The following is a 19,638-nucleotide window of genomic DNA, read 5'->3' as shown; positions in this document are numbered from 1 at the left end:
CCTAATTCCGAGATTCATTCAAGAGAAGTTATACATAAACATACAAAAGGGGATTTGGTAATATTTCACACTTTCCGAGCAGTGGGTAGCTCTCCATCCCACTGCACTTTCATCGTCGATGGGAAGGGCGAGTATGCACCCTGCTCCGCATCCATATACATCGTGATGCCGCCGATACCTGGGATTTTCTTCAACTGTCCCTGTGGACCAGGAGCACGTCGAAGGTTACTTAACTGCCCGACAACCCGAAGCATGGTAGGAAGAGCAGTCTGGCACACCCCAAGCCCAAGGCATTGATGTGGGCCGAAACCAAAGTGGATGTACTGGCTCAGGTCGCGATCCAAGCGGACTGTCTCGGGATCAGGGAATGCATCAGCATCGTGACTTGCGGCCACCTATGGTTCGCATTAGTTAAAATGGGTTCAGTCCTTGCTGATCCAATTGGGGCTTACCAGATTGCAGTAGATCTGCTGGCCTGTCTTCAATGTCAAGTTCTCACCATTGTCTTCGATGACGGTGGGCTTCACGACTTCCCGAGGCAAGGCGACGGTCGATCGGATTCGTGCGCTTTCCATAAAGCTATTCCAAGTTAACATGAGGTCTGAACAACAACCGAGCCCAATAATTGCGGTAAACTTACTATCGTAGAAGAAGCTCATCAGACTCCGGAGTGTTCTCCTTGGACAGCCGTTGGATCTCTGCGAGGTGGACAGCATTCTCTTTCTCGAGATAAAAGTCTAAGCACTGAATGAATAGCTGTGCCTGGTTGGCAACCATTGAGCTTGCCGATGGAATAATATGCGTCCACACAACATCTTTCGCGGGCAGCCCGCTATGGAGTAGATGCTGAATCATATGGATACCATAGTCACTGAGCACATCATGACGATGAATCCGACTCACAAGACTAGCGACGAATCCAGCCTTATCGACAACTTCAACATTAGCCATGATCAGCTCACCAAGCTGCTGTGCAACCGTGCGAGACGCCTGCTCAAGCTGGAAAGACTTGGCGACATCCACATCGTAAAATATGCATGTGAAGACCACAGTCAAAATCTGAAACAGCTCGGTCTCGGTGAATACGCCACGGGGGTTAGACTCCGTCTTGAGCGACAAAGAAAACACATTCGCAGAAAAATGGATATGCGCGAGATTGGACACATCGCGACTGATGTCCACTTGGTTTGCACTACCCACTTTGTACGAGTTCCGCTGCAGCAGCTGAATGGTGATCTCCTCGTAGAACTTCCGCACTTCAGATTCCCATTTGTCCCGGTATAGAGCACCGCCAACCATCTTGCGGGATGCTGCGTTTGCAGGGCTATCGCCCGACAACATGAAATCACGGCCATATGGGTGGCCATCGCGATGCAAGATGAACTCCAGCTTCTTACCATAGGTCACTTTGAAGTTTTCCTGGTCCTCGAGAACGGCCTTGCAAGCGGCGTGGGAATTGATCATTGTGGGGATTGGAGTGTAGCTAGGCGCACTGTAGCTGTACATATGACCCTTTCCAAGGCTTTTGAAGATCTTTTCGTTCTCGCTGGGAATTACCATTGGGAAATGGGCGTAAACTGAGTTTCCAAGGAAGTGATTAGGGAATGCCCGCAAGGCCAGTTTGTAGAAGACCTGGCCGTTGTCCACATTGGCATCATAATTGATCTCGTTGTAGGCCCAATTTGTCAGATGCTTAGGAGTGTAGTCAACGGTATAGAATCGATCACCACGAACCAGAGCAACGGCATCCGAAAGGATTGCCCTGGAAGTGGTGTAATTGGTGCACAGGCCACTACCTGGAACCATAGGTTCTTTCGCATCTTCCACGATGAGACCGGGGTAGAGTTCCACCAAATCAGGATGATCGTAGAAATGGCGGAGCTGATCAACAATTTCCGGGTCAGAGTTGATCTCCTCGAATGTCTTGTATGGAGCCAGGTTGAAGTAGTCTCGGAACTCATTCAATGTGGCCAAGTTCCATGCCCGTGACTGCTTCATGCCGAGGACCTCAATGGATTTGAAGATCGTTGGCACATTCGATGCTCCAAAAGCACCAGCGACATCCTCGACACCCTCTTGGAAAATCTTGACCAAGTCATCATCATCGTAGAGACCATCTGCCTTCCTGTGAAGGTTGGCAAAGGGACGGTCCTCGGGATTTTCGGGGAGCATTGCCTCCCAGCGATAAAGGCCTTGAATGAACTGCGGAAGGCTCAGAGCTTTCGCATCTTGGCCTTTAAAGATCTCCTTGTACATATCCTCTGACCACTTCTCATCACGAGCAGAAATGCAAGAGTGCCATCGGTAGACAAGATTGAACTCCGCCGAGACCTGGTTTCCAGTAGCCTGAGCTGGAGCGTCACCGAGTAGACCACTCTTGATCTCCGCTCGGGGATCCAAACTCCAAGAACTATCAGTCCGGTTCAAGTTAAGGATTGTTCGGACGTAGTCCTTTAGAACAATGTTGATATAGAGACCACAGGTGACCAAACGCGCAGTCTGGAATAGATCATTGTCCCATGTTGCGTAGGCTTGTTTGTTAGACTCATCTGGTTTTTTGAAGCGACCACCCTCGTTTATGATTGCCAGGTTATCTGCCACATGATTGTGGAATCGATTGAACATGATAAGCAAAACACCCACACCAGGAGGGAACCCAAGGATACGCTTGGCGGAAAATGTATCCGGCTTGAGCTTGCCATCCTTGAAGGTTCTCACGGCATCCTGCTCATCCTGGTTATTACCATAGAGAGGGCCCAGATCAAGATAAGACGATGTCAATGATGACGTGCCAGTTTTGGGGTCTGTTTGAAACAGGTCTAGTGACTGTTAGTCCTGTCCAGCTTTGGATTTGAAATCACAACGAGTGATTCAAGACATGCGTACCATGAATGATAATAGATGCAAAATAAAACAGTACACTCGAAATCTTATTCGGGTGCTCTTTGAAGTCCTTCCGGGCCAAGAGAGTATCAAAAAGGGTTTCTGGATCTGGTCGGTCAACTGGCTGCACAATTGTCGGTCGAACTGATCGCGCATAGGGAGTGCCCGCAGCGCCAATGTTCGGCCAGAATGGGTTCTAATTATTCGTTAGCGAATATACATCATTTGTTTGAGAGGGAGTAGTCATACGTTTCCTGATCCATCCGCTTTCCGATAAGAAGCGTCACGGCCAAGATACCTGTCATTATCAGTATGTGTTTTTCCCGAAGCATGGCGTCTCGACGCCGTAATAACAATATCACTTACGAGATTGGCGGGTGCTGCAAATCCTTCCATAGGGTACTCAAGAATACGTTGGTTAATTCCGTAGCGTTCTTAGAAGTCGAAGGCAAACCAGCTGCGAGCTATTGAAATGTCAGCATTTGGATTTTTGGAATATCAGGATGTACGTACCTGGACCACTCGCTCCATGATGTACTCCCGATCATTCCAAGGATCCCCAGTTACCGCATCTTTTGCAATCTCGATGACCGCCTTCACATCCTTCGAATTGAAATGGCCCAGATCCTTGGTCAACCCAGTTGTGGTAGGCGTTTTGACATAGGTCCCATCACCGGTTTCAGTGGGCAAGGGCCTTAAAGATGCGGCAATGACTTTCTCGACGTTGGAAATTTCATTTCCGATGCCGTTAGCAGAATTATTGGATCGATCGGCCATGGCGGGCTTGAATGTATGTATACACAGTAAACACGAAGACAGGGGAGAGCAAATCACAGGCTATACCCTGCTATTATGTCCAAATATTAGCATTGAGCATCAAAATTATGGTATTTCATGAAAGCAAATTCCAGCACGGAAATCCTTCTCAGCTCATTCGAAAAGAACGCCCATTTGTTCATGGAATGGGTCACCTGGAGTCATCAAATTTATAAATAAAGACATACCAATATGGTAGAAAGAGTAGCCTGAAGAACTTTATGGCTGTGTTGGCCAGCTATTGAGCAGTTTCGGCTATCAGATGACGAGTACTCAGTAGGTACCAAGTATAAGGCTTGTAAAAAGAAAAGGCAAAGCAAATGTCATGGGAACGTACCGGAGGGTAATGGGACGATTATAAAAGTTTCCAGCTGCGGAGTATTCCGTCTGTTAAACGACTCAAGTACAGCTAAGTAGCCTCCAGCCCGTTCTAGCTCCATTATCCACACAGCCTTTCCGGTGTTCGTGTTGGTCCGTCAGCCTATGCGCCACAACCCTAAGGCGCCAGCTGGGTGTGGGTACAATGCATGGGCAACGAGAGCCGAAGACGCCCCACCCCGGTGAAATAGACTAGATAGCTTTTCATTCGTCCATGAATCGGAATTTCATGTGAGAGGAAGGATTCACATTGCAGCAAATTCTATTTCGTTTTATCTGACATGTTGTGTTATGCTGGGTCAGAAAGATCATTTGTCTGGGGGCGTCAGCTATGAGATGCCGTTTATGCAGGGGGTCCTGGCTCACCCGGGTGTATGGTGAATTCGCCCAGTCATAATTGGCGCGTGGACTGTTCAGCTTACACCAGTGGCGATCTGCACTTGGTGGGGCCAAAATCCGTTGAAAAGGCTCGGCTTGTACAGTATTCTCTTATCATAGCATAACCCCTCATCCCTGCAAGGCAAACGACTGACACAGCCTATCAATGACTCCGCTAGTTCATAAGTTAGCGCTGTATTGGTGGCCTAGTCAGGGGTGGCCTAATAATTATGCCATTGTTGATTGGTGACGGGTTCGGCCGGGTTAACCGTTGTAGCAAGACTGCGCCCCCAAATAAGACACTAAAATCAGATGGCCTAGAATTGCAATCTTGGAACAGAAATCACCACGCCTCGGCAAGACTGAAAAGTCACGAAAAACGTGGCATAAAAGCGGTTTTGTGGGGTATCATCAGTAGAAAGTTAAACTTTTGCTGAAGGCTGTCATATCCATTTTGAACTTGGCCCACGTGGAAAGCAGGGAATGGCTTTAATCCGATCATGCCTTCATTTCAGAAAGGACACTGAAGACATCCCGACACCTCTAAGATTTGCAGATGGAATACCCTGGTGAACAGATATTCGTCCATAATGGACTCGATCTCATATTTGACGTCAATGGGGATACTAGCTGTTAAAATTCGAAGAAATCAGGGACAGCTTGCAAGGACGGTCCTTGGCACCATGTAAAATCTCAAAGTCCAAGCTGAGCCTGAATATCTATGGGATTGAATGTTTACTCGACGATCTTGACGATCTGTTGAGATAATCCTCGTGCTTGTGTATACTTTGCTGCACTTAGTTACCTCGGTATTGCCTTAAGGTGTCGATATCACGTGCGCCCCCATCCACTATTGATCGACGTGAATGCTCAACAATTTCCCCTGCAACCTCCAAACTGATTGAGCTTGCCATCAATCACAATGGCTCCTAAGATCACACTCACCGTTGAGCCGCGGGGTATGTTATCCATTCTATTCCGAAATTTCACTAATCTCAACATTGAATCTAATCAATTAACATTGCTATTCAGGTAAACCCATCCGCATGCTCCCTAAGGAGCTCACCATTTCCCTCGATGCCTCCGGTTATGACCTCCACGACATGATTGGGCAGGTTTGCGGTGTATCTGCACACCGTCTTCGTATCACTAAGGGCAGTGACCGCTCTGCCGTTGCCAACGCGAAAGACGTCTCCATTGACGACACTGGCCTGCGCAACTCTAGCGTGATCCATGTCAAGGATCTGGGTATGCGACCGCTCACAAACATAAAAAAAAGTTGAACTTAAGCTAAAATCTCACAATCAATAGGTCCCCAGATCGCATGGCGTACCGTCTTCATCATTGAATACCTCGGTCCCCTCCTCATCCCAGCTCTCTTCCTCTTCCCTCTCCGTCCCCTCCTGTACTTCAACTATGACACTATTCCGGCTCCTTCGTACGTGCAGCTCCTCGTCTGCGCCCTTCTCACCATCCACTTCCTGAAGCGCGAGTATGAGACTATCTTTGTGCACCGCTTCAGCAATGCTACCATGCCCGCCCGCAACATTTTCAAGAACAGTGCCCATTACTGGGCCCTTGCCGGCTTCAACATTGCCTACTGGGTTTTCCGTCCCGATGCCGCCGCCGCCAGCCCAGACTATAATCCGGCTCTTGTATACGCTGGCCTTGCCATCTTCGTGTTCGCTGAGTTGGCAAATCTGAATGCCCACTATGTGCTTCGGGACCTGCGTCGGCCCGGTACCACTGAGCGTGGTATTCCCTCTGGATTTGGGTTCAACCTCGTTACCTGCCCTAACTACATGTTTGAGATCATTGCCTGGTTGGGTGTTTTCCTGGTCAGCCAGCTGAACTTGAGTGTGCTCATCTTCACTCTTGTTGGTGGTGTGCAGATGTACAGCTGGGCGTGGAAGAAGGAGAAGCGCTACCGCAAGGATTTCGGAGACAAGTACAAGAAGAAGAAGACTGTTCTCCTTGCTTTTATCTGCTAAATGAAAGCAGCAGTCGAAGCTTTGGATTTCCACTTCTAGTGGGATTATTCTTTATTATATCTTAGGACGTACCTCGGTGCGATCTGACTCGGTTCGGGCTATCTCAACTCGACACGCCGGACCCTCACAACCACACGTTGAGTAAGTGACTTCCATTGATCGTCTTTGGCTTTATCTGGTTCGAATCACTCCGCTTTTTCATGATGAGAAAAATTGGTCCGTGTTTAGGAGGCGGCTTAAGACCCCGCTGCTTGACTACAACCCATTTGCGAGCAATCGCGTCTCTGATAAATTTGGCTCTCAATGGCATTACTTTACTCCATTACGGATGGATTTTCACGTCGAATGCTCAATACTGACTGCTCTCGATAGCCACACCCTAGCCAGGCCAAAGCTGTGAGCGAGCCTTGGCTCAATATTACGTCCTATTATTTAGGGTATTATTTATGAGGCATGTATTCTATTAGTGAACATAAAAGAAAATAATGATCATGTTTCCTTTCCTATGACCTTATGCATGCCATGACGATTGAAGCAAAAGTACCCCGCTGTATGTGCAACACTCATCTATTGCGCCAAAAAAAAAAAAAACACCGATTAGATCAGACAGAGAGACAGTATGATCATAAAGCAAATCCAAAAGCAAGGGGTGCAAAGAAAACACCCAAGAAGAATAGAGAAAGCAGATTGGTTGAGAAGTTAGCCACTCTTTATCTTCCTCTGCCACAGCATGTAATAGGATTCCATCTCAACACACTCCTTGGCCTGAACGTTATCACATCCCGGGAATCGAATAATAAAGTCACCGTCATTATAGGTGCCATCGGGACCAGCACCGTTCGAATCCTTGCTGTACGCATTCAAAACACGCTGGGGAACAATAGCCGTCCGAGCTAGCACAGTCGGATGCCATTGCATAATATGGTCCTAAAAAGACACGCAAGTCAGCCATAAGCTCAACATTTCAATTCGATCAAGCAGATCTTACCAATCCATGAACCTCCGCCTTCGCAAAGTTATAATTGCGAAACAGTGGATCAAACCACAAATCCAAGAAAAAGCGCGCAAAGTCCCCATTCTTAAGCACGAAGCTACTGGGACTCAAATCTTCGCCATCTTGCGTAGTGATGAAGTCAATATCTTTCTCCTTCAGATGCGAGAATGTCTTGATAATACTATCCGGCGGGACAATGGGAACATCCTTCAAGATTATCGATTCAAGCTTGCTTCGTTCCAGGAGATGTGATTTGAGGGATTTAGTCGGGTTCATAATAAGGGCGTTCTGGTTGAGGTGGAAAAAGTATGCGGCGCTGGGATAGGTAGCCATTGCGTGGCGGACGGCTGGAACAAGCGCCCAGCTTTTGGGTTGATCGCCGACTGCTTCCTCATAATCGGAGACGGATGTGAAGAAGTTTGTGTAGCCTGATTGAGAGCACAATGCCATGTTAGTAGAGCTCGTTTGTGCTAGAAGACTAAATCGCCAGCTAGCCAGCTAGTAGCTATACTTGGTATAGCAACCCAGTCCATAGAATAACATACCATGACGCTTCGCATAATCCTCGCGATTGGCAATAATCTTGTTGATGTAGCTCTCACTGAAATGTTCGCGATCCAACAATGTCACAATGACCACACCTGCTGTACCAGCCGGCGCCGCGGAAGACGAGCTCGAATAGAGGTGCGTAAGGAGATAGAAGATCGAGAACACAGCGAACGCGAAAACAGCGAATGTTTTTAGCTGTTTCCTGCGATATAACGGTAATCGAGAGGAACGGGCACCGGGGAGAGTGTGTTGGTTCTTTCGCGGAGGCAATGCGAATTGCATGGCGAGCGTGTTATCCCCCGCGCTGGGGAGCTGGATGAGGACGCAGCGATTCGGAGGAGTAGTTGCGGGAGATCAAACCATGGCATGGGAGATTCCAAGATCCGCGCGATGTTTCAAAACTGAAGAGAAGAAATTGGATCACTGAGGGAAATGAGTTGCAAGGGAGACGCAGGACCAAGATTGGGTGTTCCCTAGTTCCAATGACGAGTCCGAATGCGGCGGGTCTTCTTTGGTGCGCATACCAACGGCCTTGCAGCTTCACCAATCAACTTTGGCCGTTTTTAGTTAGTTCGTCGATTGCAGAGATAAACGAGATTTGGGTTTCAGGTTGATTGCTTTTCGTATTGGTTCATCTCGGATGTCGGAACTCGGATATTATTACAATACATCCTGCGGATCCCTTGCACTGAATCATGACCCTAGCTATTAGGTGCTTCATACCTATCTTTCAGGAATAATGAACTAAGGGATAATTATCAGACTCATGGACAGCATTAGGGACCATCGGGGTCTCTTTACGTAGAGTTTGCCTGGTTGTTTATTTGGGAATTGTTTCAGTTGTTGTATACTGAGCAGAACAACTGGATATATATCGAGTATGAACCCAGTCAGGATTGAACACTTACGCCTACCGAGTACCTGCTTCTCTATATCTGTGGATACCATGCTTTCCCAGGGCCTTCGAGGGATGTCTGGCTCAAAGTCACAACAAAATGCAAGACATACTTAGAGCATACGATAGCCAGACCGATCCAATGTAAAGAGACTAGAACGATGAAAACGGATGATATTGGAGTATAAATACACAGAAGTTCAAGTTTTAATATGCACGCCGAATCGCACTCATGCGAAGAGATCACCAAATTTCTCCAGGTAATATCGAAGACACAGGTGGTTGGTAAAAAGACAAAGGTAGTGGTGCTCGAGGGTCCAGTTCGTCGCGATAATGGTACAATGGAGGCGCCAGCCCCCAGCAAGAGGCATCAATTCTAACATCACAATCACCTCCAGTTATCCAGCTGAATCAGCTGACTTATTCCGTAGATTCAGCCTGGGAAAGCTGGGCAAGCCTCTGAGGGTCGGCCTTGCCCTTATTATGGGGCTTTGTGACCTGCTTGATGTTGAGTCGTTCCTCGATCTTGGCGTTGATCTCCTCCTCCTTGCTCTTCATCCACTCCTCGAATGACTTGGGCTCCGGGACACCAAGTCTCTTGCGCTCTTCCCGGAATCGCTCCTGGATAGCCGGGGTCTGCATAACCTTCCACCGCAATTCCCACCCGAACATGCCGAGCTCCTGGATACGGGCGGGTTTGTCGCTGAGGAGGTAGTTGTCGAGACCGCCCTCCTTAATAATTGTTCGAAGGGCACGGCGGGTGACCTTAATGAAGAGATCCTCGCCAAGTGCCTCACTGGGAATCTTCTTGCGGCGAACGTTGGGCTTCCAGTTTCGTCGTGTCTTGCCCTCGTTGCGACCCTTGGAGATTTTGTTACCGAAGCGGATCATGGCACCGCCATAGAGACCGGTATCGGCTTGCTTGTACCATTGTCGGGGTCCGAAGGGGTAGGGTGGGATGTGTTCGGGGAGAGTCTTAGTGGTTTGCGGTGCGAATGTCGTGGAGAACGAGCGCTTCGGGGCCGATAAAGAGAGGTTGCGGAAGGCCGATGCGAGGGAGAAGTGGCCGACCATGGTGGCTCTGGTCTGGACACCTGCCATTGGGGAGATTTGGACAAATTCTGAGAGATGAACCCGTTAATTTGTGGACTTCAATATCCCGTGGCAGGGAAAGCTGGAGTTGGGAAGAATTTGGGGGACACTGACCGCCTTCAGCGCGGCTCCGTGACTGGCGCAGATCCCTTGCTCGCGAATTTCGGGAAGAGCATTGGACCTGCGAAAAGGACGGCTCATCGCATCACTGCTTAGCTTCTTTGTTTGATTTTATATCTCTTGTTTTAAATCTCCATTTCCTCTTCCCTATCCCCCCTTTTCCTTCTCCACAGGCTCCAGAAGCCGCATTTGCCCAACATGGTCCAAATTAGTGAAGTCAAGGGCAACTCGCGCGAGAACAGGACTGCCACGCACACGCACATCAAGGGTCTAGGCCTGCGCGCCGATGGTACCTCAGAAACATCTGGTGATGGATTTGTCGGTCAAGCTGCTGCCCGAGAGGTTAGTTGGAACTCCATTGAGTTGATGAGATGAATTCGATATACAAAGCAGATCGTGACTGACAGTACATTGCTTTCCAATAGGCTTGCGGTGTGATCGTCGACCTCATCAAGGCCAAGAAGATGGCTGGCCGAGCTGTGTTGCTCGCTGGTGGACCCGGTACCGGAAAGACAGCGCTCGCTCTTGCTGTATCACAGGAGCTGGGAACTAAGGTCCCCTTTTGCCCGATCGTTGGTAGTGAAATCTACTCTGCAGAGGTCAAGAAGACAGAAGCTTTGATGGAGAACTTCCGACGAGCAATTGGTACGCGATACGGCTTGCAATGAAGACTTTCTAGCGCAACACTAATTCGAAAATAGGCCTGCGAGTTCGGGAAACCAAGGAGGTGTACGAGGGTGAAGTGACAGAATTGACTCCGGAGGAGACTGAGAACCCGCTGGGCGGCTATGGACGTACCATCAGCCATTTGATCATCGGACTTAAGTCTGCTAAGGGCAGCAAGAAGCTTCGTCTGGACCCTAGCATCTACGAAGCTATCCAAAAGGAGCGTGTCACCGTTGGAGACGTCATCTACATCGAGGCCAACACTGGTGCATGCAAACGTGTTGGACGGTCCGATGCCTACGCGACCGAGTTTGATCTCGAGGCGGAGGAGTACGTGCCTGTCCCAAAGGGTGAGGTTCACAAGAAGAAGGAAATTGTGCAAGACGTCACTCTGCATGATCTGGATATGGCCAACGCCCGGCCACAAGGTGGACAGGATGTGATGAGCATGATGGGCCAGCTGATGAAGCCCAAGAAGACTGAAATTACCGATAAGTTGCGCCAGGAGATCAACAAGGTTGTCAACCGCTATATCGACCAGGGAGTGGCCGAGCTTGTTCCTGGTGTTCTCTTCATTGACGAGGTTCACATGCTCGATATTGAGTGCTTCACATATCTGAACCGTGCCCTCGAATCCTCCATCTCTCCCATTGTCATCCTTGCTTCCAACCGCGGTCACACCGTCATCCGGGGCACCGACGACATTAGCGCCGCCCACGGCATCCCACCAGACCTGCTGGCCCGTCTCCTTATCATTCCCACTACCCCTTACAACCCCGACGAGATCAAGACGATTATCCGACTCCGCGCCAAGACCGAGGGTCTCAGCATCACCGAGCCCGCTTTGGACAAAGTCGCCGAGCACGGCAGCAAGGTCAGCTTGCGGTATGCTTTGCAGCTGCTGACCCCAGCAAGCATCCTGGCCCGCGTCAACGGACACCCTGCTGGTATTGAGGCGACAGACGTTGCCGAGTGCGAAGACCTCTTCTTGGATGCGAAGCGCAGTGCACAGATTGTCGCTCAGGATAGCAGCATGTTCCTGCAATAGAGGGAAAGTGATGGAGTTTCTATGTATACCATGGGGTATTATTTTGTTTATTGAAAAGGCGAAATGTGCTATTAAGGCCTGATATTCTTTATGTTAATGCTATTGATGCTACACTATTTGCTTACGGAGATTTATGCGTAGCAAGTCAGACAAAACGTCTCCAGTCTGTCAGGTACCAACGGTTAAGGTAGTTGATCGCCGAGAACGTGCACATGCAGGATGCGCAAATTTCTCCCTTGTATCTTCAAAATTGATAAGATAGTGGGCGTTTGATGGCTTCAAGAGCCCACCATTGTCATTTATATTTTATTAGAAGCTGCCTGTGAAAACGTCGACTATGATCAAGGATCCGTAGATGTAACCCCGGCCTCGGCGATAATCACGTGCAGCTTATCGCCATCTGTAGTCTCCAGCCTCCACCCATGTACCCCGTACGTTGTACTCACTGTCTATTCTCCCAGCTTGAAACGCCGTGAAATATTGAATTACCGAATTGTTTCTAGCGAGCATCAACATTGCAAGGTGATACCGACGCACAGTTCCCGGAAAGACTTGACCAAGCCACGACCAATATAACCATCATTGATAAAGGTGGACCCTGCGGCCTGATCATACGAAACGACCACCCCGGAGCCAGTCGCAGCAGGTATCTTTTTCTCTCTCACTTCTTCCTCCGATTCAACGCACTTCACAACACACAACGCTCACCATGTCGAACCCTCTGGACACGGACGCCGGCTCAGAGATGTTCGCCAGCTACGAGAACGAGCTCAAGCTGCTACAAGCCGATCTAAACCAGAAGCTGGACCAAATCTCCGAAGCCAGCGGTGAGCAACGCAAGTCCGCAATCCGCTCCGCAGAGCAAGTGCTAGACGAGGCAAAGGAATTGGTGAGCCACGCCCCAGAGCCGTCAAACCGGTCTCTTTCCTTGTCCTTTGATGCTCCCAAACAAGCCGATCCCGAATGCCTGGAGATCTACGATATACATGTGAACTAACCACCGGGTAATCATAGTTGGATCAAATGCGCATGGAAAAGCAAAATATCCCCTCCGAAGCTCGCTCAAAGGTCAACATCCGCTTCCGCAACTACTCATCAGACATCGACGAGGTCAAGCGCAAGCTCAAGTCCCTTTCAGATGATCGCAAAGCCCTCTTTGGTGACCGGTACACCGACGAGCCTCAAGATGAACACCTGGAGCAGCGACAGCAACTCCTCTCTGGTACGGAGCGACTGGAGCGCAGCTCCGCGCGGCTGCAGCAGAGCCAGCGGACGGCGTTGGAGACGGAGGATGTGGGACGTGATGTGCTGGCCAATCTCTATGAGCAGAGACAAACGATTCAGCATACCAGAGACAACCTGCACCAAAGTGAGGGATATGTTGATACCAGTATTAAGACTTTGAGGGGTATGGCTCGTAGGTACTGTCCTCCTGTTCCTGTGTTTTTCTCGGTCCCGGGTTGATACTGACTATCTGACAGGATGGCTACGAATCGGATGATCACAATTGCTATCATTACGCTGCTTGTTCTCTTGATTGTCGCTGTTATTTACGGGAAGTTCCATTAGCGTTGCGGAATTCGGGCGTTTTGCTCTTTCTCTTGTACCTTTTCTTTTTGGACATGTATGCTAGCATTGCCGGGCTTGACCAGCTCTAGAGCTTTGGTCTATAGAAACCTGCGGTCGTAATCGAGCACTGATTTCATGGAGATTATGTCACTTTCTAGTCAACTTGATATCATAACTGACTGTACAAATCTCGGATCTACTATTCGAAGATCCATCACATGCAGTTCGATCAGAGCAGAATAATCAAAACAGCATAAGGGTATCGCAAACAATCGCAAAACGCCTGAAAGCACAACAACAACCTAAAACGCAATTCCAAGGACAAGCTCCGAAATGCCTAATTCATAATCCTCATGGCCCCAAAAGCTGCATTAACAAGAACCCCGACGAAAACCGCAACCCCCTTTCTCCAAGACCAAACACCCTCCTCCCTTCGCAACCACATCGCACAGCCAATAGGCCAAAAGAAGCCCATAACCGCACCCCAAAGCATATCATCCATAGCACTCCTCGATCCAGAGCCCAACCCCCCATCATCGTCGCCAGTGCCCGCACCTTCACCCCCACCCATCATCCCCGCAGCAGTTGAGCCCTCGTCCATCCACCGATCTTCTAGATCACGAAGCTCTTCACCACTGGGCATAGTATCCGGCGTCCGAGAAACAGACTGCACAGCCAAAAACTGTGACCGAAGAGCCGTCACTTCCGCAGCGGTAAAGCCAGCCGCTAGGAGACGATCAAAACCGCGGGGTGCAGGTGTAGTGGTTGTTTCAGGCGCGGCCGAAGATTGAGACGGAAAGACCGAGGAGCCGCTACGATGCGGAATTGCAGATATAGTAGAGAGCAACGAAGAGACATTTTCATCTTCTTTCTGGCTTTGTAGCAGTGTCGTAGCTATTTCAGCCTCGGCAGCTAGGTCCGCATCCGAAAGCGCGATATCGCCTATGGAGCAGTGGATATATATTCTTGGGCGTTGATCGCGAACGGGTTGTTTGCCCTTATCTCTTGACTTAGAGTCTGAAGCATTGTGCGCTTTCTCTAGACTTGTTCCGTCGTCTTCATCTTCTGTGGCCGGCCGCGGAGTTCTAGATGGGGAAGGCGGGAGCTTGAGAGAGGTTGTTAGGGCGGCTGTATCTTCTAGACCTCGACCTGCGTAGATCAGACGTAATCGATGGGATGAGAGGGTGAGTGGGAGCTTTGCGCGAATTAGTTGTTTGAGTCCTGCGCCAGTTGTGGTCTCTGGTGCTGAGACGTCGAGTGGGAGATCGGGGATTGAAGCGGAGAAGCGGACGGTTATGAGGAGATCGGAGACGGAGTCACTGGTATACGGGGAGAGGAAAGCATTTGACCCCATTCTTTTCGGGTTTCGCTTTTTATTGGGGTCAAGAATTATGTTTAGCTTTGAGGAGTGGTGTATAGTTTAAGATGTTGGGGTAGTTGTGGTCTGTTGCATTGTTCCGCCCCATAATACCATCATGTGACATAACTATCGGCGTTAACATTGTTGTATTTAAGGTTATCAGCATCAAAAGATTAGATCTCTGCACATAATTATAGACATTGATTAAACTAATTGATTGAAATCAGTAGAAAACAACCTCGAGTCATTCTTGAAATCTAATAATTTACTGGTGGCAGATGTTGCTAGAGAATTGTCCATTAGACTAGTCTATACAGATAATGTAACATTTGGATTTGAAATTTTCCACAGATATGTTTGCATAGCAATGGAATGAAAAATCCAGCGAGCTCTATAGCCTTTGCAGTAAGCTATAATGGGCTCATGGTATCAGATCCACCCTTGGCCTTCTCCTGAACCCAGAGTGTAAGATACCGGTAAAAAGATTGAACATAGAGAAAACTGCATCGACTGGATATCAAGCGTATGTACTTGACCGAACAAAGCGGTCACAGTTCCCAAAGATCGTTACATGATAGAAAATAAAACACCGTCCGATGCACCGAAGGAAGACGCCGAAAACCCAAAGAAGACATGTCGAAAGAGCGCTTAAACCATGAAGGATTCACCGCATCCACATTGTTCCTCTGTTACCGGTTAGAACAAGATTCCAGGGCAACTCTTCATATATGCTTTTCAAGGGAAGACTTACTAATGTTGGGGTTGCGGAAGACAAATTTTCTGCTCAGCTTATCTTCTTGCCAGTCCATTTCGCTGCCAATAATGCTGAACAGGGCCTTGCTGTCGATCAAAACCTTCACGCCGTCCTGCTCCACCACTTCGTCGAACTTGGCCGGCTTCTCCACGTACTCAAGATGGTAAGCGAGACCCGAGCAGCCCCGGTTCTTCACTCCAACCCGGATAAACTTGGGCTCAGGCTGATCCATGAGCTTGCGTAGTTGCTCAGTGGCTAGAGTAGACAGCTTCATGGCTGCCTTTCTTGCCCGCAACGGCCGACGAGGCTTTCCGGTCTTAGTGGCAGTTGTGGACGAGGCAGGTTTGGGAGTTTGAGCATCGTTTTCCCGAGCAGTACTGGAGGATGTTGGTTTTGTTTGTGCTGGCGAGGTCTGTGGGTTCTCTGCAGGAAGAGGGAAATCGGCGGAGAGCAGGGAGTCTGAACCTCCGTTGCTCCGGGGAAGCGGAAAAGATGTAGGGAGAGAGTGTGGACGGTAGGCGGTTGCAGTTTGCATGTCACGCTTGGAGGATTGGTAGGCATTTCCGTATGATGAGAAGCACCGCACGGCGGGGGAGCATAGTGTAGCCGAGGGCTTTGCCCATCGGAGAAGTGTGGCGGATGATGTCACAGGGCGCTGCATGGTGATGGAAGTGATGGTCGAGGGGAAAATGTAAGGTTGAACGGAGCCTCGACGAAAATTGGCTATGAACACATAAGACTGTCGAATTCGGTGGTAGATGTGGTGCTGAATTCAAAAGTGACAAGGGGAGAAGAGTTGTTTAATCCAGTTCCCCGGTGACCTCTCGGGCGATTAAGTAAGTCTGGTTGCATGATCCGCCTTCAGCCAATCAGCATCGATGTGTTTCTACACACGGTGGCGCCACTCTTGATTGAAAAGCACAGACTAAGGTAGTAAACTAATGCAATCTGTCAGATGGATACCTTGGTAGTGAGGACCCAGGGAGATTCTATTACTCCTATTGGACTCTGCTTCAATCTGATTTCATTCACTTTTGATTTCATCATACCTTGGATTGATTAGATAATCAAGCGTTTATCGGCAGCTGAGTCATCTCTTATCCCGCGGTAAATGTAAGTTGTGGCCCGGTTTCCGGAGCAGCGCCGCCTCCATAGAGAGCGCGTCCAGCCCATATTGAGGGGGAAATAGTCAATAGATAGTAAATAAGCCCTTGATCAGTACTATAAGAGCCCTCCATACATATAGTCTTATTGAAATTGAAAACCCTATTTAAAAGCATCCAATACCCTTGTACCTGCAACATCCCAAATCAAAATGAAAGGACATGTGGCTGGATCCGCTGACAAAGTGGCTGGTGTCCTGGCCACTTGAGATGAACATTTGAAGCATCACTCCCCTCCATACATAATATTTAATACTTCGGTGGTCTGCAGATCATCTGAAACATTATGGAGGCCTCGCCCCTTACGCAGCAGACGAGACCGGAAATTTTCCAACCAAAGATCGTCCAGCTCTACGAGGCGCTCTTCAAAGTATGCCCCCACGTTGCCAGACCCTGGCTTCCCCAATTTGATAGAGCCGCATAGACTGACTATCCCCAGGCCACTGAGGATGCAGAACACTCTGAGGGATTCTGGCGAGAGTTCTTTCTGCTGCCACCAGATGGACGCCAGCTGCATGCTCTGCTTGACAAGTTGAGCCCCGACGAGACATTGGGCCTGCAGGTCAGCTTTTTGAGCCACCGTGCTATTCCACATGTTCGAAGAACTGATTTTGATTAGACGCAAACTCAACATCTCTTTGCCCGGGCGATTCGTGAGGCTGCAGCCGGGGTCGCGCCAACGGACTCTTATGCACTAGATGTGAGTGCCCCGCCATTGTGATTGATAGCTATCAATGACTGATAACATCCAGACCTTGGCCACCTTTTTGACCAGCATTTTGAGCAAAAAATACACCAATCCTAGCTCAGATGTGATCAATGTTCTCGCCGGTCTTGACGAGGTTGACCGTGTCATCTCGGAGTTTGTCTCTGTTTTGGACGGAATCATTCGTAATGGGTCCAGCTGTGAGTATTCGTGGCACTGTGTATTACGCATACTAATCTTGAATTACAGTGGAGTTGCGACGCAGGGCAATCCGAGTCGCCATTGCTATGACGAGCGGGGCATACAAGACCAGCATCGTCTCCTATTTCACACATCGGGATCTGTTCCCATCTCTGATGAAGGTATGGACGATCTATTATTCTAAACTTCATTTGGATCTAACGAGAATAGTATGTTCATGACTCTGATACCCCCATGCAAGTGTTCGATCCATTCCTCCTTCTGGGGCTCTTGGCGAACTACAACAAATTCGAATTCCAAAATCTCTATCAGCTTAGACTCGACGATTTTGTCAACGAGTCAAGCATCCAGCAAATCGTCAAAGGTGTTGGCCTCGCCTGTGGTGGCCTGCGCAACGGCTACATTGCCGTGCAGGACGATATACCTGAAGGCTGGTCCTTGACAAACACTTTGATCTTCTTCGGACTTCGGGCTCTTGCGCCTGGTGCGCGGGATAAGGCAAACCCACCCAGTGCGGAGGAGGCGAAGGCCATGTTTGCTGCTCTGTAAGGCCCTTGCTCGACTAACCCATTAGTTCAGATACTAATATTATGCCAGACCCGCCCAAGAAGCCGCCATCCTGATGGCCACATATGACTTTGCGAACTCGAACAAACTATTTGGTTACCATATGGTCCACCATATTCCCGAAAAGAACGAGGAATCTCCATTTTCTAGTCTCCTTTCTCTGTCATCATACCTTTTACAACACGCCTATCGATCCCCGCGGGTAGCACACTATGCTGAGCTGAGCATGTTCACCCTGCGTATACTCGTTGAAGACCCAACACTCTGCAAGCACATATGCAGCGAAGATGGGAAACGCAAAGTCCGGATCTGTCGTCAGAAACAGCCATATCTCCCTGTTGTTGGTGGAGACCGGGTGCTGGCCACTGTCATCTTCGATGTAATGATCGACACAATCACGCATAACCTTCGGCGGCGGTTGGACGTCAACATCTACAGGTGCGTACCTGATGTTCTATATATCAGACATATACTAATTGTCTCTAGCCACACCATTGCCATCACATTGCGCCTCCTCACATACCTCTCAATGAACAAAATCCGACTAAATTACCACTGGTCCGAGCTCTGGCGCACTCTTCTCTCCCTCATGCGCTTCCTAACCACATATGCCTCTGATCTAAACACCAACCCCAAGATTCACACTTTAATCAGCTCCCTCGTCGATCTCCTGGCCTTCTGCGTCTCTGGCGGCGATACCTTCCTTCCCGACCCAGCTTCTTACGACGACCTCTTTTACAAGCTTGTCGAAACCGGCCCCGTTATCTCCAAATTCAAGAACGTATACGCCCTTACCCGCTCAAGTACAACAGGAACCCCAGGATCATCCTCGGCTACCCCGCTGCCAGATGCAGCAACCCTGCAGAAGAACGATCTTCACGCCGCAGCCATGGATACTCTTCTAAGCGTTTCAACGCACTTCTACACGCTTCTCTTCCAATCCGATGGATCTGATCCGACGACACCTTCAGTTACAGCTGCCAGTCCCAACCCAGAAGGCGAGCCTACACCTGTAACTTTGCCTTCCATTAAGAAGAAGAATCTCAGCCCACGAGAAGTTCACCGAATCATCAAACAAGGTTATGAGACACTGAGTATCCAGCCGCCTGAGGGATTGAGTGCCTGGTCGAAGTGGAGAGAGACAGACTGGAAGACTGAATTGAAGAAAGCGGCAAGAGTTGCTGTTGATGATGCGAGGCAGCTGGTTGCATAGGCTGGGCTTGGACTTTCCTTTTCATCCTGTTTGGTAAAAAGCGGGCGATTGAGGGGTTGGCCTTGTAGGAATGTTATACAGTTGCATATGTGGATGTGGAAGAGTTTACCGGGAACGGACGGGATGGAGCACTATGTATAGCCTACTTTTACAGCCTGGTCTACTGGTTTTTGGCCCTTTTCTATTTTCTGAGATATCCAGTAGAAATCCATTGGCACATTCTAGCATTAATGGAGTTTTACATACATCAACTCTAGACTAGAGATATTGACTGCAACACCAGGCCGGGAAAACT

General features: G+C 49.1%; 9 protein-coding genes across 9 annotated transcripts; 4 read left to right on the top strand and 5 right to left on the bottom strand.

Annotated features, from left to right (window-relative positions):
* Positions 1 to 65: 65 nt before the first annotated feature.
* Positions 66 to 3,660, bottom strand: N7503_001808 (peroxidase/cytochrome P450 family protein; the record flags this gene model as incomplete). Its single annotated transcript, XM_057061355.1, has 7 exons — positions 66 to 395; positions 453 to 579; positions 641 to 2,819; positions 2,887 to 3,079; positions 3,133 to 3,181; positions 3,250 to 3,347; positions 3,397 to 3,660. The coding sequence occupies 7 exons, from the start codon at positions 3,658 to 3,660 to the stop codon at positions 66 to 68; spliced, it is 3,240 nt and encodes a 1,079-aa protein (XP_056925317.1).
* A 1,717-nt stretch (positions 3,661 to 5,377) lies between these two features.
* N7503_001807 (trans-2-enoyl-CoA reductase (NADPH) TSC13) lies at positions 5,378 to 6,446 on the top strand (the record flags this gene model as incomplete). Its single annotated transcript, XM_057061354.1, has 3 exons — positions 5,378 to 5,414; positions 5,488 to 5,703; positions 5,767 to 6,446. 3 exons carry the CDS (start codon positions 5,378 to 5,380, stop codon positions 6,444 to 6,446), a joined length of 933 nt encoding a protein of 310 aa, XP_056925316.1.
* A 699-nt stretch (positions 6,447 to 7,145) lies between these two features.
* Positions 7,146 to 8,271, bottom strand: N7503_001806 (putative alpha-1,6-mannosyltransferase subunit; the record flags this gene model as incomplete). Its single annotated transcript, XM_057061353.1, has 3 exons — positions 7,146 to 7,373; positions 7,435 to 7,868; positions 7,986 to 8,271. 3 exons carry the CDS (start codon positions 8,269 to 8,271, stop codon positions 7,146 to 7,148), a joined length of 948 nt encoding a protein of 315 aa, XP_056925315.1.
* Positions 8,272 to 9,304: 1,033 nt separating this feature from the next.
* Positions 9,305 to 9,985, bottom strand: N7503_001805 (mitochondrial 54S ribosomal protein bL28m; the record flags this gene model as incomplete). The annotated part of the gene is made up of 1 exon (XM_057061352.1): positions 9,305 to 9,985. The coding sequence occupies one exon, from the start codon at positions 9,983 to 9,985 to the stop codon at positions 9,305 to 9,307; it is 681 nt and encodes a 226-aa protein (XP_056925314.1).
* Positions 9,986 to 10,135: 150 nt separating this feature from the next.
* On the top strand, positions 10,136 to 11,930 carry rvb1 (RuvB family ATP-dependent DNA helicase pontin). Its single transcript, XM_057061351.1, has 3 exons — positions 10,136 to 10,438; positions 10,522 to 10,741; positions 10,798 to 11,930. Exons 1-3 carry the CDS (start codon positions 10,295 to 10,297, stop codon positions 11,808 to 11,810), a joined length of 1,377 nt encoding a protein of 458 aa, XP_056925313.1. The 5' UTR covers positions 10,136 to 10,294; the 3' UTR covers positions 11,811 to 11,930.
* Positions 11,931 to 12,519: 589 nt separating this feature from the next.
* N7503_001803 (v-SNARE protein VTI1) lies at positions 12,520 to 13,489 on the top strand (the record flags this gene model as incomplete). The annotated part of the gene is made up of 3 exons (XM_057061350.1): positions 12,520 to 12,699; positions 12,825 to 13,231; positions 13,292 to 13,489. The coding sequence occupies 3 exons, from the start codon at positions 12,520 to 12,522 to the stop codon at positions 13,377 to 13,379; spliced, it is 675 nt and encodes a 224-aa protein (XP_056925312.1). The 3' UTR covers positions 13,380 to 13,489.
* Positions 13,490 to 13,716: 227 nt separating this feature from the next.
* Positions 13,717 to 14,733, bottom strand: N7503_001802 (DSC3 family protein; the record flags this gene model as incomplete). The annotated part of the gene is made up of 1 exon (XM_057061349.1): positions 13,717 to 14,733. The coding sequence occupies one exon, from the start codon at positions 14,731 to 14,733 to the stop codon at positions 13,717 to 13,719; it is 1,017 nt and encodes a 338-aa protein (XP_056925311.1).
* A 654-nt stretch (positions 14,734 to 15,387) lies between these two features.
* Positions 15,388 to 16,154, bottom strand: isa1 (Fe-binding Fe/S cluster assembly protein ISA1; the record flags this gene model as incomplete). Its single annotated transcript, XM_057061348.1, has 2 exons — positions 15,388 to 15,425; positions 15,491 to 16,154. 2 exons carry the CDS (start codon positions 16,152 to 16,154, stop codon positions 15,388 to 15,390), a joined length of 702 nt encoding a protein of 233 aa, XP_056925310.1.
* Positions 16,155 to 16,942: 788 nt separating this feature from the next.
* N7503_001800 (ARMH3 family protein) lies at positions 16,943 to 19,343 on the top strand (the record flags this gene model as incomplete). The annotated part of the gene is made up of 8 exons (XM_057061347.1): positions 16,943 to 17,026; positions 17,096 to 17,218; positions 17,276 to 17,356; positions 17,409 to 17,562; positions 17,612 to 17,724; positions 17,774 to 18,108; positions 18,161 to 18,568; positions 18,617 to 19,343. The coding sequence occupies 8 exons, from the start codon at positions 16,943 to 16,945 to the stop codon at positions 19,341 to 19,343; spliced, it is 2,025 nt and encodes a 674-aa protein (XP_056925309.1).
* Positions 19,344 to 19,638: the final 295 nt, after the last annotated feature.

The sequence above is a fragment of the Penicillium pulvis genome, assembly GCF_028828015.1.
Source record: "Penicillium pulvis strain IBT 33274 chromosome Unknown contig_12_segment0_segment0, whole genome shotgun sequence".
Classification (NCBI taxonomy): domain Eukaryota; kingdom Fungi; phylum Ascomycota; class Eurotiomycetes; order Eurotiales; family Aspergillaceae; genus Penicillium; species Penicillium pulvis.
This window is presented reverse-complemented; position numbering and strand designations above follow the sequence as displayed.

Excerpts from the sequence above, each read along its gene's own strand:
- rvb1 (XM_057061351.1), top strand. The coding sequence starts at position 10,295 with ATGGTCCAAATTAGTGAAGTCAAGGGCAACTCGCGCGAGAACAGGACT. Across the intron at positions 10,439-10,521 it reads GTCAAGCTGCTGCCCGAGAG|GCTTGCGGTGTGATCGTCGA; the intron begins GTTAGTTGGAAC and ends GCTTTCCAATAG. Across the intron at positions 10,742-10,797 it reads GAACTTCCGACGAGCAATTG|GCCTGCGAGTTCGGGAAACC; the intron begins GTACGCGATACG and ends ATTCGAAAATAG.